The 16,830-nt window shown below is 40.2% G+C and overlaps 1 protein-coding gene and 1 long non-coding RNA gene across 4 annotated transcripts in view; one reads left to right on the top strand and one right to left on the bottom strand.

The window, feature by feature from the left end:
* crb1 (crumbs cell polarity complex component 1) overlaps positions 1 to 16,830 on the bottom strand; it is a 188,275-nt gene that overhangs the window by 56,838 nt on the left and 114,607 nt on the right. For both annotated transcript variants that reach the window (XM_062980775.1, XM_008119991.3), the window contains exons 6-8: positions 9,621 to 10,574; positions 2,521 to 3,074; positions 679 to 844 (exon numbers count right to left, since the gene is read on the bottom strand). In XM_062980775.1, coding sequence (XP_062836845.1) covers positions 679 to 844; positions 2,521 to 3,074; positions 9,621 to 10,574 — 1,674 coding nt within the window. The remainder of the gene's footprint in view (positions 1 to 678; positions 845 to 2,520; positions 3,075 to 9,620; positions 10,575 to 16,830) is intronic.
* The window catches only part of LOC134299002 (uncharacterized), a 122,561-nt gene that overhangs the window by 6,791 nt on the left and 98,940 nt on the right, over positions 1 to 16,830 (top strand). The window lies entirely within an intron of this gene.

Genomic DNA, 16,830 nt, shown 5'->3' with positions numbered 1-16,830 from the left:
GTTCTGGAAGTCTACAGACGTTGTAACTGATCTTTAGTAGGTGTTATTTTGTTCAGTAAATCCGGGCCATTTAGTAGACTTGAGAGGCTGAAAAAACATGTTGTGAGGCTACGCACAGGTTGTTGTTGATGTTGTTGTCGCTGTTGTTTATTTACAGCATTTATATTCCGCCCTTCTCACCCCGAAGGGGAGACAAGGGCGGATCACATTACACATATAGGCAAACATTCAATGCCTTTTAACATAGAACAAAGACAAACAAACATAGGCTCCGAGCGGGCCTCGAACTCATAACCTCCTGGTCAGAGTGATTCATTGCAGTTAATTGCAGCTGGCTTGCCCTCCCACCTGCGCCACAGCCCGGGTGCTGTGTTGTTGTTGTTATTCTAGCTCAGCTTCCTCTCTTAAAAGAGACTCAAAGTGGCACTTTTCTCACCCTTCTAATAAACATACAATCAACAGACTGAAACACTTCATTTAATCTGAACCAGTTGTGTAAACTAATGCTGTGCTGCCTTCCTTCTGCAAAGGTAATGGAAATTGTTAGGGAAGACTGGAACTTGCTTCTGCTATCATAGATTGTTAGTTTATATATCCTTTCATATGTTGCAGATTCTTGGAAGGAAGGGTATGACACAAATCCAACTTGACAAAAATACTTAGTACGTAAATACTTGCATTCAAATCCTTGATGGACCAGCTGGCATTGGGCTTCATGAGGGCACGGACTGAGTTCACACCACTTCACTTCCTCGCAAGCTTTCCCTGCTGTATTTGGTGGGCACGTGCAAGTGAAGTCATCCCAGATGGAATAGCAAACCCCACTGTTCTTGCAGGGGTTGGACTAAATAGGAGAGAAAGATGGGTCAGCCGGGAGCAAGTCTTAATTTAGAACCAAGCAAAGGGACTGTGGGAGATGAAAACCTCAGATTCAGCTAGCAGCAATATTGATTGAAATCTGTCTCTCCAAGGTCTTGAGTGGAGATATGGACAACCTTGTAGGGCTTGCTTGTCTCCAGACTTGCTGCTAGAAGCATTAACAGCCTCATCGGATGGGCAAAAATTGCACATCATATGATACTTCCACTTCACTTGCGGCATGAAGCCTGCCAGTTCCCATCCCACCATGTTGATCTACTTCCACTGAGGCTTCATGCTGCAAGTGAAGTGGAAGCGCGGTAAGCCACTGTGGTGGCAACACAAGGGAGACTTCCCATGTTGCATAGGAAACAACGATGAGAAACCGGGTGACAGATGCTTCCCCCCATGGAATGGGGGGAGGAGGAAGGTGGGTGATGGCGGGGTCGATGGGTTCCCCATGCTGGCCCCCACCAGATTCATCATAATGTGATCTGATCCTTAGACCACCAATTCTTTTTGCAGTAGTATGCCACTGCAGTATGTAAAAAGGGAATGACAAAAATTCCTCTCCGCCTGCACTTTATGAGCCGATTCTTTAGCAGTGCTAAAGTATAGTAGGGAAGCAGAGAAAATGAGTCAGTTCAGCCACATAAGTATAGCCCCATCTTCTTTATGGTCTCGTTAATTCTTCATTAATTCAAAATAATTCATTCTGCCGGCACAAGGGTTTAGTTGACATGGCTCAATACTACGGAATTTGTTTTTTATGAGTTATTTACCCTTCTCTATCAGATAGCTCTTGTGCCACAACAAAAATAGTCAGATGTGTTGTCGAAGGCTTTCATGGCCAGGATTACAGGGTTGTTGTATGTTTTCCAGGCAGTATGGCCATGTTCTAGAAGTATTCTCTCCTGACGTTTCGCCCACATCTATGGCAGGCATCCTCAGAGGTTGTGAGGTCTCTGAGGATGCCTGCCATAGATGTGGGCGAAACGTCAGGAGAGGATACTTCTAGAACATGGCCATACAGCCCGGAAAACATACAACAACCCCCCAAAAAGTCAGATTTTGTCTGCCTTCCCTCACCACACCTGGAAAAATGCAACTGCTAGTGTAGTTTATCAACAGAATTTGGGCCCATACTCCAAAACACTGAACAGACAATATTAGTGAATAAATCTTTTATGCAGTCTTAAATGGGGCCCCTATGATTTTTAGTGGAACCAGTCCACATAGTCCTTGTGCAGTGATATAACATTCTTCTATCCTTGAACATTTTATGGGTCCCATTGCCAGATCTGCTATCCATAACATACTGTATGCTTAGCTTGCTCGGAAAGTCTGGTTTTAGAGCAATTATGAGATTTTGGTCAGAAAACTGCAATGAGTTCAAGTTGCCCATAATGAATAGCAGGCTCACTAACTGGTTATCATTACCTTGACATTTAAGAGCGGTGCTTCCAGTCCCCCAGATGGTCTGTGGTCTCTGCACCCACAAATTACAAGGCTCCTTGGCTAAAAACCTGATCCTACCTGCCTGTTTCAGATATCATGTTAAGATATTCTCACTGTCACATGCTGTTTTAGAGGGCTGCTAGTTCAAAAAAGAATTCCTGGTTGCAAACCTGGAAACGGCGCTTTGAGAAACACCATCCTTACCTTACAAAGATTGTCCCCGGTGCAGCCTGGGTCTATGTTGATCAGTGTGTTCTTGCTGATGACAGAATTCATCAAAGGAGTGACAGGGAAGAATTCCAGTGGCTGGTTGTTCAATCTTAAATCTTGGATGCAGCCTTTGAAATACCCACCATTTATACTTGTTTCTTGACTTTCTGCTAATCCTCCCACGTAGATAATATCACCCTTCTCGATTTTCACCCAGGGTGTAGAAATATAGCCTAGGTTTTGTGATGACTGGATTAGCTCAGCCTTGTTTGGTTCTATTTTTAAAGTTATGAAATAGAAATTTCCATCATTCACAGGCAGTGTTCCTTGGAGTCTGCTAGAGCTTGGGCTGGACAGGACCAGTTTCCCATCTTCCAACCAGACCTTGAGAAACAGGGATGAGCCTTTTTTCAGAGCAAACAACAAGCCTGAAGGCTTGCGTGTTCGAACAAACATTGATATGGTTGCGGTTTCATAGGTACCACCCTCCATGGGAAAAGCAGCGTATCCTATGGCTCCCTCGTGACCAAATCGTGCTGGAATGTATTCTTGATTTCACATGACAAAAAAAGAGAAAAGGAAGATGGTACATCTTTAAGATGGAAGTATTCATGGAAGAATAGTCATACATATACACATACCCATGAAGACTATCTTGTATTGGATACAAATTCAACAACTAATGACATTTCCAATGATGAAATGAGACTCAGGATGCATCTATACTACATATGAATGCAATTTGACACTTTAACTGCTGCGGCTCAATGCTAAGGAATCTTGAGCCACTGCATTTAGCATTGTAAAAAATTGTCAACCTAGCAGTTCGAAAACATGCAAATGTGAGTAGATCAATAGGTACCACTCCAGCGGGAAGGTAACGGCGCTCCATGCAGTCATGACGGTCACATGACCTGGAGATGTCTATGGACAACGCCGGCTCTTCGGCTTAGAAAAGGAGATGAGCACCAATCCCCAGAGTCGGTCACGACTGGACTTAACATCAGGGGAAACCTTTACCCTTACCTATAAATGCACCACAACTAAGACTTCTTTGTGCAATTTCAATATCATAGATTACCTAAGTGGTCAGTATATTAGTTGCTAAATTTGAACTGAAATATAAAGTTTCCTTGGTTCGGGCACAAATCAAGGAAACATTATATTTCAATATTCACATACAGTATTTCACATACAGTAATGCAGTATGTTTTCTGGGCCCTTGGTGGTGGCGCAGTATGTTAAAGCGCTGAGCTGCTGAACTTGCAGACCGAAAGGTCCCAGGTTCAAATCCCGGGAGCGGAATGAGTGCCTGCTGTTAGCCCCAGCTCCTGCCAACCTAGCAGTTCGAAAACATGCAAATGTCAGTAGATCAATAGATACCACTCTGGCGGGAAGGTAACGGCGCTCCATGCAGTCATGCCGGCCACATGACCTTGGAGGTGTCTACGGACAACGCCGGCTCTTCGGCTTAGAAATGGAGATGAGCACCAACCCCCAGAGTCGGTCACGACTGGACTTAACGTCAGGAGAAACCTTTACCTTTACCTAATGCAGTAGTTCTGTGTTCACAAAGTTGTTATAAACATAACTTTATGAATACAGTATTATTTCTTCATATTTTTGATGGTTGCTTAAAAGCCTAGTTGTGTGTCTCTGTCTGTCTACCTATCTGTCTATATTACAGCACACTGCTTCACACACACTACTGAGATATAATTTAAAAAATGAAGGCCTGTATGAATGAAATGTTTTGCATCTGATAGTGGAAGAGAGCAACTAGACCTACTGAAGAAGGTACTTCACAGGAGCCTAGAGAAGTCAAGGAGAAACTCTCTCTTATATCCTCACTAAACATGTCTGAGAAGGTGATGGGAACAAAAAAAAAGCCTACCCCTGAAAATCCTAAAGCTCGCACTGACCTGTACAAAGAGATAAATCTTTCATATAGTCTAGATCAGAGATCCCCAAACTTTTTAAACGGGGGGCCAGTTCACAGTGCCTCAGACCGTTGGAGGGCTGGACTATAGTTCTTTTTAAAAACTATGAACAAATTCCCATGCACACTGCACATATCTTATTTTGAAGTAAAAAACAAAACAAAACGGGAACAAATACAGTCTCAATGTTAATAATAATCATAATCATAATAAAAATAATAAAGGGGATTGGAAGAGACCCCTTGGGCCATTTAGTCTAACCCCCTTCTGCCTTTGTGCACCAAAAGCACAAGCAAAGCACCCCTGACAGATGGCCATCCAGCCTCAATGTTGTTAATAATAATAATAATAATAATAATAATAATAATAATAATAATAATAATAATAATAATAAATCACACAGTCCTAAATGCTTGGGAAGTGTTTGACTTGTGATTTTGTGATACGAAATCCAGCATATATATCTCGTTTGCTGTGTTATACTGTGTCCTTCTGTCAATAATAATAATAATAATAATAATAATAAAGAAGGTTGGAAGAGACCCCTTGGGCCATTTAGTCCAACCCCCTTCTGCCTTTGTGCACCAAAAGCACTAGCAAAGCACCCCTTAATAATAAATTATTAATTAAATAATAATTAAAATACCATTATAAACAAGCAAAGCTTTGGAAGGCACGGGCCTTAGTTTGGGGACCCCTGGCCTAGATCCAAGCATGTAGGACTTTAATGGTAAAAAAACAAGCACTTTGAGTTGTGTAACCAGTGAAATTGTTTGAACAGGGGAGTTACGCAGAAGTATGAGTGTGGGACTGTGGATTGGTAATGAATACAGTTGTGCAAGTGGAGAGATGTGTGATAGCAAGGGTACTCATGCCAGTATGTAGTCAAAATCCGTGATCACACAACTGTCATAATCCCAATTTATACAGCCACATAATGTAGGATAGGAAGCAGATTAGCCTGAGGTGTCCCAATGACATTCACTTGCAGTACAGCTGATAAACGGAGCCCCATGCTGCCCATCACATGACACAGGCTAATTTCCGGCAAGTTTCTGTCAGAGAACTGAGGCACAAGTATCCCAGGATGCTTGGCACAGAACATGGGAGGCTTCGCAAGTTCTATAAGGAATCACGGGGCCAGCACGGGGGGAAGCCTCTCGGTGACACTTCCCCATGTGTGATGGGGAAGCAATCCTACTGGCAAGGTGGGGTGTGGGACACTGGAATTGTCCTGCTGATTTGCCACGGAGGCTGGGAAATCAATCCAGGGGACCTCAACAATGTGTTGAGATCCATAAAATGCCAGCTTCTTGTGATAAAGTCTACAGTTATTTCTATTTTACCCTACAGTGATATGTATTCTGTATTTCTGTTTAAAATGTACATCTGCAGATATTGATTGCTCTGAAGTGTCCTTTTTTAGCAAACTTTGTAGATGACCAATTATTAATATGAGCTGATCCTCTTGATTTTTTTTCATGATATAAACTCGATTGCAGAGTGAATGTAAATTAAGAAGCCTCCAGTGACCAAGAATCTTAGATCTGCCATGATAAACAAAATGATCAAACTCAAAATATCTGAATGTTCTCTGTTTTTATCCTGAAACTGACCCAGTAATGATAAAATGGATAGGAGCTCAAAAGGACTGCTCAGTTTATTAACCTCTGGGACTTCCTAAGTTACCCACTTGAGAAAATGTGGTTTCTTTTTAACAAATTATTACTCTTTTAAAATGCCTGAAAACACTGATATGGGAGAAAGGCTATTCCCATCAACCTTTGGGGCGACTCATTGGATTCCCTGTTTCCTGAAGGGATATTCCTATTATGGTGCTGGGATTGACTTGCATGGAAGCATATCCCAACACCACACCAATCAGTGCAGATTATATTATTTGAAAAAATATGTGTTTTCTCTCTTTTTTCTTGTTTCTCATTGTATTATGTATTGAGACTGTTTTCTATTTTATGTCTCCAAAAAAGAATACATAACAAACAGACCTGTCTCTGCTTTTTCAATAGGTGAAAATAAATCCACGATTTTTCATAAATAACACATGAAAAATGTTTAATTTTGTGAATGAGGTTGACTTTAATGCCTTGCTTTGTGTGCTTGTTAGAAACACAGCACACCTGCATAAGTCTCCCTCTCTGTGTTGAAATAGGTAGTTTAAGCATGATAGGGAAACATGCACATACGCTATTAACAGAGTACAGTAGAGTCTCACTTATCCAACACTCGCTTATCCAACGTTCTGGATTATCCAACACATTTTTGTAGCCAATGTTTTCAATATATCATGATATTTTGGTGCTAAATTTGTAAATACAGTAATTACTACATAGCATTACTGCGTATTGAACTACTTTTTCTGTCAAATTTGTTGTATAACATGATGTTTTGGTGCTTAATTTGTAAAATCATAACCTAATTTAATGTTTAATAGGCTTTTCCTTAATCTCTCCTTATTATCCAACATATTCGCTTATCCAACTTTCTGCCAGCCCGTTTACGTTGGATAAGCGAGACTCTACTGTACTTGAAGGGAATTTTTGTGTTGAATATTATGCTTATGATGCCAGCAAGTAGGAGGAAGTCACAACATTGTCAAGAGTAGCAAAGGAAGTAAGGTTAGCCTTCAAAAAGGTAGCTCAGATGTCAGTTTTCAATTAGTCAGCTTCAAAAGAAATATTGGATCTGTCCTGTAATCTGATGGACTTTTAGCATAACCTTGGTCAATATTAACTTCTCGAGCCATTATATTGGGAAGTCAATGAAAATGAACCAGCTTTTGTTAACTTTCAGGTTACTTTTATGTGTATACTCGAAAAGGAGGCTTTGCAGTTAGTAATCAATACTTTGCTTTTTCCCACGATTGTGAGGTTACCGTATATGCTCGAGTATAAGCCGACCCGAATATAAGCCGAGGCACCTAATTTTACCACAAAAACTGGGAAAACATATTGACTCGAGTACAAGCCGAGGGTGGGAAATGCAGCAGCTACTGGTAAATTTCAAAAATAAAATTAGATACCAATAAAATTACATTAATTGAGGCATCATTGGGTTAAATGTTTTGAATATTTACTCTATAAGTGGAAAAGCAACAATAACTTTATAATCATCATCATCATCAACAATAACAGCTTCATTTGTACCCTGCCCTATCTATCTCCCCCTGGGGAACTCAGGCCAGCTTCCAACATAGTAACAGGCAAACATATAATGCCTACGTAAACAATGCAGAGCTAGATATAGATCTATCATTATATATACTAATTTCACATGTGTATTTCCCCCTGAAACCTTTGCAAATCCTCTCTCTATGTGCATTTTCCTCCTGCAATATTTCCAAGCCCGATTTATCAATGTTTATATCTAGACATGTGTGTGTGTGTGTGTGTGTGTGTGTGTGTGTGCGTGCATGCGTGCACGTGCGCATTTTCCCTCTGCACTTGCAAACATGTGAGGGTAAAATTCAAATAAAAATCATATATAAAATTAATGTATACATAGAGGAACAGATATACAGATACATGGAAATCTCTAGTTATCTATATGTATATAGGATTTGCAAAGACCTGTAAACATATGAGGGGAAAATTCATATATTAATGTTTTTGTAGGGGGAACATCTATATAAATATTATTTATTTATTTATTTATTTATTTATTTCTCACATTTATATCCCGCCCTTCTCACCCGAAGGGACTCAGGGCGGCTTACAACAGTAGCAACAATTAGATGCCCATACAAACCAATATAAAACAGCACATAAAACAGTTAAAACTATTAAAATACATTATGAATTAAAGATATACATTTCAAACATAAAACCCAGATCCGTTCTTCCTCATGCTTTGTCTATAGTTCAGTCCGTGTCATTTTCACCATTTATTGATTAAAAGCCTGGGCACACAGCCATGTTTTTAAGGCTTTTCTGAAGCCCAACAGGGTTGGAATTTGACACATCTCTCTTGGGAGGATGTTCCACAGAAGTTTTGGGGCATGCATTTACCCAAGGAAGAAATGCAAGCAAAATCCTCTTTTCTCCTGCCCTTTCCCACCTCTTTTCTTTCTCCCTTTTTCAAACTCTAAAAGTAGCCAGAAAAGGCTTTTTAAAACTTCTCTCCCCCTCCCAAAAAAACCCACCTCATTTTTGTTTCCTTAGGAATAAAAAGAAATACACACCTTCTGTTGCTCTCTTTTCCCTCCTTCCCTCCCTTTGGACTCAAATGTTCTTGCAATAATAGTAGTAGTAGTAGTAGTAGTAGTAGTAGTAGTAATAATAATAATAATAATAATAATAATAATAATAATAATAGTAATAGTAATGAATCATGCAAACTTGCAAGAATATCTTTTTTTTCTTCCCCTTCTGCCCATGCAATCTGGTTTGCAAGGGTTTCTCTCACACTCTCCTTTCGCTTTTGAAAACATTCACTTCTTCTCTCTCTCTCTCTCTCTCTCTCTCAAAAAATATATAAGATAACCAGCCTGGGAGGAGAAGCAGAGGAGGGAGGTTTTGGAAAAGAAAACATACTGTGGCCTCCAGGCTCGGCTGCTGGCTTGACCTTGACCCGAATATTAGCCGGGGGAGGCTTTTTCAGCTCATAAATAAGGGCTGAAAAACTTGGCTTATCTTCGAGTATATAGGGTATTTTTTGTTGTTGTTGTTGTTGTTTTTTTTGTTGTTGTTGTTGTTGTTATTATTACTATGTTTCATTATTGAGGATGAAACAGGTTGGCTAAAATCCTATTGCTAGTCCCAACTTGAGTAGAACTACTGAAGCAATGGGATTTATGTAAGTGTTAGATTGCCATGCACCGTTGGACAAATAGGTTCTACTCTAGATGGGAGTAACAACTGGATTTAGACCAGCATCCTTTCCATTAATATTTTTCCTAGTACATAAACCAGACCTGATTGACTGCTAGCAGGTCCACCAACAAATCCAATAATGAACATGCTCATGATTAACAAAACCTTACATGTAGATAGAGAAGGACCCACCCTCTTAAAGGAAGCGTTTTCCAGTGATAGATAGTCATGGCAGAATTGAAGGAGGCGACAATCCAGTTTGACCCTGTAATTTCCTACAATTTCATTTCAGATGTTAGTGAAGTATTAGAGGAATTTACCTTACCTGTAGCACAGCTTGGCCCAGTGTAGGGCCTGTAGCAATCACACTGATAGCTCAGCCACAAGTTGATGCAACGTCCCTTGTTTTGACAAGGGTGATGTTCACACCAGTCTCTTTTTGTGCAGCCTGCTTCAACATTTAAAGACGAGTCAGATGATATATTCTCTGGGATAATAAGGTTCAAATCTATTTCAATGTCCTGAAGACACCCTACAAATGGAGGTGCAGGATGCATGTTAGAGATGCTAGGTAGAAAGTCATTGCTCCTGTTTCCCTTTGGCAAACCACCCAAAAACGTGCTCTGGAAAGCAAATGTTGTCTGTTGGCAATCTATAGGGGTTTCACTTTCACTGAGACAAGAGTCTGTGCAAAACTTGTCAAGTAACTTAAGAGTAACTTTTCTTGCGATAGTCACCTCCACTAAGTGCCATTCACCATCGCTGACATTATGTGCTACATGCAGTATGGCTTTTGACTGGTTATTGATTTGTATGGATAAGTGTAGGTAGCCATTCAGTATCTCCAGTTTCACAAATACATCCTTGTCCCCACGAAAAAATATGCAAGCTGTTGGTTGAACAGTCAGAAATTGGAGGTTTGTGTTGTAGAAACAGTCTTGTATAGCAGATGGGAGACTGTTAACCTGGAGAAATCCATTTCCCTGAAAAGATAAAGTAGTCATTGTTTCACAGTGTACTCCAGTGTATCCAGCTGAACATAGACAGCTGAATCTGTGTTGTCCATTTCTTAAGTGTGGAATACACAATCCTTCATTTTGGCATGTATTTTGAACACAGCCAAGGAGAACCTCTGTACAGTTCCAGCCACCATAAAATATCCCATTCTCCTCTATAGCTGGGCAGTGGCAGGTATAATTTCCCAGAGAATTTTCACAGGTCCCTCCGTTTTGGCAGGGGTTCATATGACATTCATTGATGTCTTCTTCACAGTGAATGCCTGCAAGAAACCAGAGAGAAATGAAGTTCCTGATCATATAAACGAGATTTGACTCAAAAATATAAGCATTTGACACAATTAATGGTGTCGCACAAAATATATATTAGAGGAATGAATCAAGGCTCAGCCCTTGATCTTGGCTACTTTATTAGAAGTGCCTACAGACATACGACTCCCACTTCTCCCAATCAAAGGGCATTATTTAGCTACCTTAACAGACTTGAGCTGGGATTTTGTTCCACACCAACATAAAACTATTTTCCCAGTGTACTCAGGCAGCAACAACATTCATGGCAATGCTTTGTCAATCTTTTTTGGATTTCCAGAATTGTTCCAGTGCCCATACTTGGTCTCAGGAGTCCAATTGCACCCACAAAATGGCTGTGCAATAAACATGTTCATTGCTTGGGTGGCATGAATATTTATGGTATGATAAAGTTAATGTTAACACACTAGGAATCCCATAGATTTGGTAGCCACTGTGTTGTTGCCACTGTGATTTCATGCAATTTACAACTATGAAGCTAATCGCGTGGAAAGCCATCAATCAGGGTGGACAAATGTGTGCCTTCTAAATGTTGTTGGATTGCAACTTACACAAGCCAGATATACAATGCTAAGTGATGCTGGCACTAGCAAAATCTGAAGGGCCATAACTATAAGAAATTTAAGCCCATTTGCTCATATTCAGATTGTACTTCATTGATTCTTCAGCTGTAGAAGGTTTCCTTTAAGAAAAGTTTCCTCTGAGGCCCCTTCTACACTGCCATATAAAATCCAGATTATCTGCTTTAAATTGGACTATATGGCAGTGTATATTCATATAATCCAGTTCAAAACAGATAATGTGGATTATCTGCTTTGATAATCTGGATTATATGGCAGTGTAGAAGGGGCCTCAGAGGAAGCTATACTATCTTGAGGTAGTTTGCAGGAAAATTGTAATCAGAGATGCTATTTCTTTATCTCCCCACACCTTTCTCATATATATATATATATATATATATATATATATACACACACACACACACACACACACACACATAGCTTTTGTTACAAGGTAGCAATGATGGTGCCCATCATGTTACAAACACTAATATGAAGCATTTAAAAATACTGTTTTAATTGTATTTATATATTTTAACCTGTTTTTATCGTTTCTGTGTCTATTTGTTTATTTACATTGTAATGTGGGATTGAATCTTGCCATATTTGTAAGCCGCTCTGAGTCCCCTTCAGGGTGAGAAGAGCAGGGTAGAAATATAGCAAATAAATAAATAAATAAATAAATAAATATATTTCTCAAAATCGTTCTAGGAGCTGTTACAAATCCAATGCAGTTACACCTTTTAATGTAAGTGGCACACTTCATAATTAGGAGAAGAAATACCATGCAGTGAAGGCACCATTAATGCAATGGTAATATGAATTAACAATATTTTTGTTCATGTTTCTTCACAAACTGAATGTAAGAAAGTGCTTTAAGAAATAAACAAATTATATTATCAAGCCTTAGACTGATGAGGTCCTAGTATGTTTTATTGCTATACAGTTGAGCGCAGTTAAGAAATAGAATGTAATGGTCCAACTGATGGGGGAAAAGGTAAACAATAAGCAATCAGAAAGGCGTATTGGCCAACTCTATTTGGTGTGTGGGTGTTATGGTGGGGGCGTAAAGATTTGTACTATGAAGAGGAACAAAAAGGAGAAGTACATGTTTCCAAGAACTCTTTCACATGGCATAGTTATGGCACTATGATTCTGCCGTGACAACCATGGATACAAATTAGGGAATCATGGGGCTTTTAGTTTGGTGAGGCTGTAGAGCTCTCAAGTTGGGAATGCTAAATGCCCCCTTCCAATAAACTGCAAATCCAAGGATTCCATAGAACACATTCCTAAATTCAACGCTGGTGATGGGTTTTTTTCCCCCTTCGCCACAGAGCTTGCCAGCTCCCATCACACTCGGTAAAAGTGCTTCCAAGACAGTTCCAGAGCAGAACTGGCACAAAATCCTTGCCGCTACCCCAAAAATGCCAGCGGCAATGATGGAAAGCTTTCCATCTTTCCATTAGGAAAGATGGGTTGAGTTGGCTTACCGAGGCTACCTTCGTGTGATAAGGTGGGGGGTGTCAGGGAATCGCTGACCCCAACTTGATAGATGAGTAAGATCCCACCTCTGCTCACCCCATCAGACCACTTTGCAAACGGCAAAAGCAGCACTGACAAAGCATGACACCTTCACTGATTTTATGTCTGCTGAAACTCAGCGGCTCTGAAGGCTTTCTTTTACAATATTTACAATGCTAAACTCCAAAACTATCCGGACACATGTTGCAAGTCCGTCTCTCTCAAAAGTTCGTTCTCTCTGTGCACATGTGCACAGAAGCACCTCCTGCATTCCACAGTCTGTGATGTATCTTCCTGTCACGTAGCTCAAATGGAAGTCCTTGCCATTTGCCCTTCCAGCAATCAATCAGGGTTGGCTGCAATTAACTCCTTGTCTGCTGGAATGCTTGCCGGAATGAAATACATACATATCACAGCAACAATAGAATATACATTTCACTCCATATCAACAAAAACACTAACAGGGGGAAGCCAGGATGGTGCAGGATGCGGATTGGCAGGTTCCTGTGCCCTCTAGGTGGACGCCACTAAAATCACTGCAATTCACAGCAATATTAGGTGATTCCGGCAGTGCCTATGAAAAGGTCCTTAGCAATTAAAGCAGAATTGTTGTTCTTATAATTATGCAGCATGAAAGGTTCTAAGTTCAGAACTAGCTCTTGCAAATAAACCAACAACATAGGATGGGAATACTTTAGAAACTACCATGTTGTGTTCAACATCAACTTTCATGGCCATTGATGTTGTACAAACCTTGCTTTTCTATTTTTTCATAGCAAATCTGGAAAATGTTTATGGCGGTGTAAGTCCATGAGATGTCTGAACAGGATGACAATGCTCCTGTTTTAGCCTTGTTGGATCCCTGGACAAGCTTATTCCATTTATGAATAATCTTGTGAGAGATGCATTGCAAAGTTCCATTATAGGCCTGGCTGGTTATTTCTGATGCGCAGCTGGCTTCCTCTGCAATTTCACAGGTGAAAAGAAAAAGCCTTCTGTGTGCTTGTAACATTCCTCTGCTCATGTCATGCATCACTGCCTTAGCCAACTTCATCCTCCCTTGTCAAAGCAAGGTTTCCACTTTGCTTCCTGGAGAATGGTCTCCTAATAGATTTTAAACAGTCACTGAAATCGGATGAGGCAGATGACAGTTGAAGTGGGTTTGCCTTCTTCCTCCCTAACCAGTAAAATTGAACTAGACCATAGTTTTTCTTGACTGCTGTGTGCTGTGTTCATTTATTCTGGACTTGCATGGCCCAAGAACTAATTGAAAAGTCAACAGAATGTTTCCTCTATTGGTTAAAGATATATAGTGCACAGTGTTCCCTCACTTATCATGGGGGTTAGGTTCCAGGACCACCCGCAATAAGTGAAAATCTGCAAACGAGGGACTCTATATTTATTTTAATATTTATACATTATTTTAGTATTTATACACTATTTTAAGTCTTTATCAACCAATTGTGTGTTGATAAATCGCTTCGTTCTCCCCCCGTTGCCGCTTGGGCTCCTTTTCTCTCCCTTCGGCTTCTCCTTCCTCCCTTCATTAGGCTGTAAATTGTAATTTTTTATGGTTTATAATAGTCCTTTAGAGTTTATTGAAAAACCGCAAAACAGCTAATCCACGAAAAGTGAACCACGAAGTAGTGAGGGAACACTGTATAATGTATTAGATATATATCTCTTGTCCCATAAAATGATCATCACCAGGTGCAGCATGTTAAATGCTGCCTGTGTTCTGTCTAGTCCTTGATTGTTTATTATTTATTACCACTTCCAAAACTGTAGAAATATGTTTAATAATCTATAGCTTTAATACCCCATTATATTGCGTTTAAAAATAAATAGATTGACAGTCATGAAATTTCATTTTTGTGAATCTGATGCCCTTCCACACAGCCATATAACCCGAAATATCAAAACAGATAATCCACAATATCTGCTTTGAACTGAAATATCTGAGTCCACACTTCCATATAATTCTATTCAATGTGGATTTTATGCAGTTGTGTGGAAGGGGACTTAAAGGTGTTGCTAAATGTCTTTCTTCTCTCTCTCTCTTTCTATTTCTTATGCTGCAGTGGAGTAATGTGGTTACTTCTTTGAAATCGATGGTTTACCAAATTCCCTTCTGCTGTTGACATGCATGTCATCTTTTCATGAATTTTGGGGAGGGGGTATCCTAATGCATGAGAGGGAAAAGTTCTACAAGTAGAAGTTCATTTGTACCCTTCATGTATTTACATGTCCAGACTCCGCAGGTCTGCTTTCCCATCAGATATGCTGTGCAAAATTGTCTGAAAGTTTCCTATATTTTATTATTGTTTTTTTAAATTGTCTACTGTACTGATATTCATGGTTAATAATTATCAAAGGTCAATACAGGCAGTCCCCGAGTTACAAACATTACAAATGACTCATAGTTAAGAACAGTAAGCGAGAAAAATCTACCCTTGGAAAGAGTTATCATGGGGAAAAGGTGTCTCCACTGAAACTTTATCTACAATAAGCCATTTTTTTCCCCAAAATCCATTTTTCAGTGATTGGTTTGGGGGGGGGGGCACCAAAATTCTGTCCGCCTACACTTGAAAAATACCTAGGGCTGGCTCTGACTGGGCCAATGTGCTTCTCAGCACCTTTGTGTGACCATTGCATTCCTAGTTGACTGCGGAGCACCATGTGAACTTCAGGCTATTATAAGTGCCTCTGCTGACATCAAAATGGGGTGCCTGCACAACTAGAATGAAGAAAGGGAGCAATTCGCTTTCATTTTCTCTGATTGCACAGGTGCCATGTTCTGACATTGGCAGAGGCACTCATATGACCACACAGAGCTCTGTGGCCAGCTAGGAGCAGCAGTCGTGGTGGCAGTGACTGGAGGTAAAGGCTGAAGGCACTGGTGTTGTCTCTGGGCAGTGGATCAGCCAAATTTGGATCTAATCCAGCCTTCCAGACTGCCCCCAGTAATGAGATACTCCAGAGTTTCCTACATACTCCAGAGTATACCCTAACTTTGTCTAAAGATGGACACATTTAATTTAAACCCCATCACCATGGGATACTGTGTGTCATGAAGACAGACCACATTCAATTTAAGGTAAGTCCAGGGTTTTGGGGTAGTGCACTCAAGCCCACTGTAATATTGATATATCAGGAGAGGAAATACAACATCTAAAGTATGTTCCAACATAGCATAGTATATCATAATACTGTTGGGAATCATCCTGGACTATTCAAGTCTAGATGTAGTTAGATGATAGAGTTAGATTGAGGGAATCCTTTCCCTGTTTCCAAAGCATGCCTAGACAGGCTTTACTGTGTTTCACTCTATCCTGTTTACGTCACATCCCTTACTTTGAAGTTAGTAGAAATGTGAATCTTTAGGGACACTAACTTCTCATTGGTCAGAATGTCTTTTATGGCCCCAATAAACTGGACCATGAGGTTGGAACCATTTTGGTTCACTCTTCTCCCTTTGTTTTCCTAGCTAACAAGAAGCATCTTGCTGTCTCTCCTGGCAAGATGTAACTATTTAGATGTTTGTTATTTTTCCTTTCTTATTTTTCCTTAGAAATCAGTCTAGAATAGACTAGACAGCTCCCAAGCCTTTCTGTCTACAATGGAGTTATTTTTACCTGAATAAATACTTTTTGAACTTTTATTGAGACTCTGCAGTCCATTGCAATCCTAAATGGTCAAAGGCTTCTCTTGCTCACCCCGTGTAAGTAAGCTGCATTTGAAAGCGTTGCTTTTGCTATTCTGCTGATTTTTGGTGGAATCTCCCCCAGAGAGGGTTAAATTGAGTCTAACCGCTCAGAGATCACCACAACAAATATGTGCTACCTATGCTAGTGTGTATTTTCCTTCAAGTCATCTGTAGACATATGGCAACATTATACACTTCATAGAGTTTCCCTGGGTTGGAAATCCCTTTCCTCCAAAATGTAGGTCTACACACCAAGTAATCCTTAGTAGTCTCCGATCCAAGTACTTGTGATGACTCATGGGCCATGTAGTCCCGTTCCTAGTACTATTGTGGCAGATGAAGAGGAAAACTTGGGTTTCCCACCGTTTCAGCCAGAATTGGAGCCCTTGCACCTGCAAGATGTTTGCCCACAAGAAGTCA

This window comes from Anolis carolinensis, chromosome 4 (genome assembly GCF_035594765.1).
Source record: "Anolis carolinensis isolate JA03-04 chromosome 4, rAnoCar3.1.pri, whole genome shotgun sequence".
Classification (NCBI taxonomy): domain Eukaryota; kingdom Metazoa; phylum Chordata; class Lepidosauria; order Squamata; family Dactyloidae; genus Anolis; species Anolis carolinensis.
This window is presented reverse-complemented; position numbering and strand designations above follow the sequence as displayed.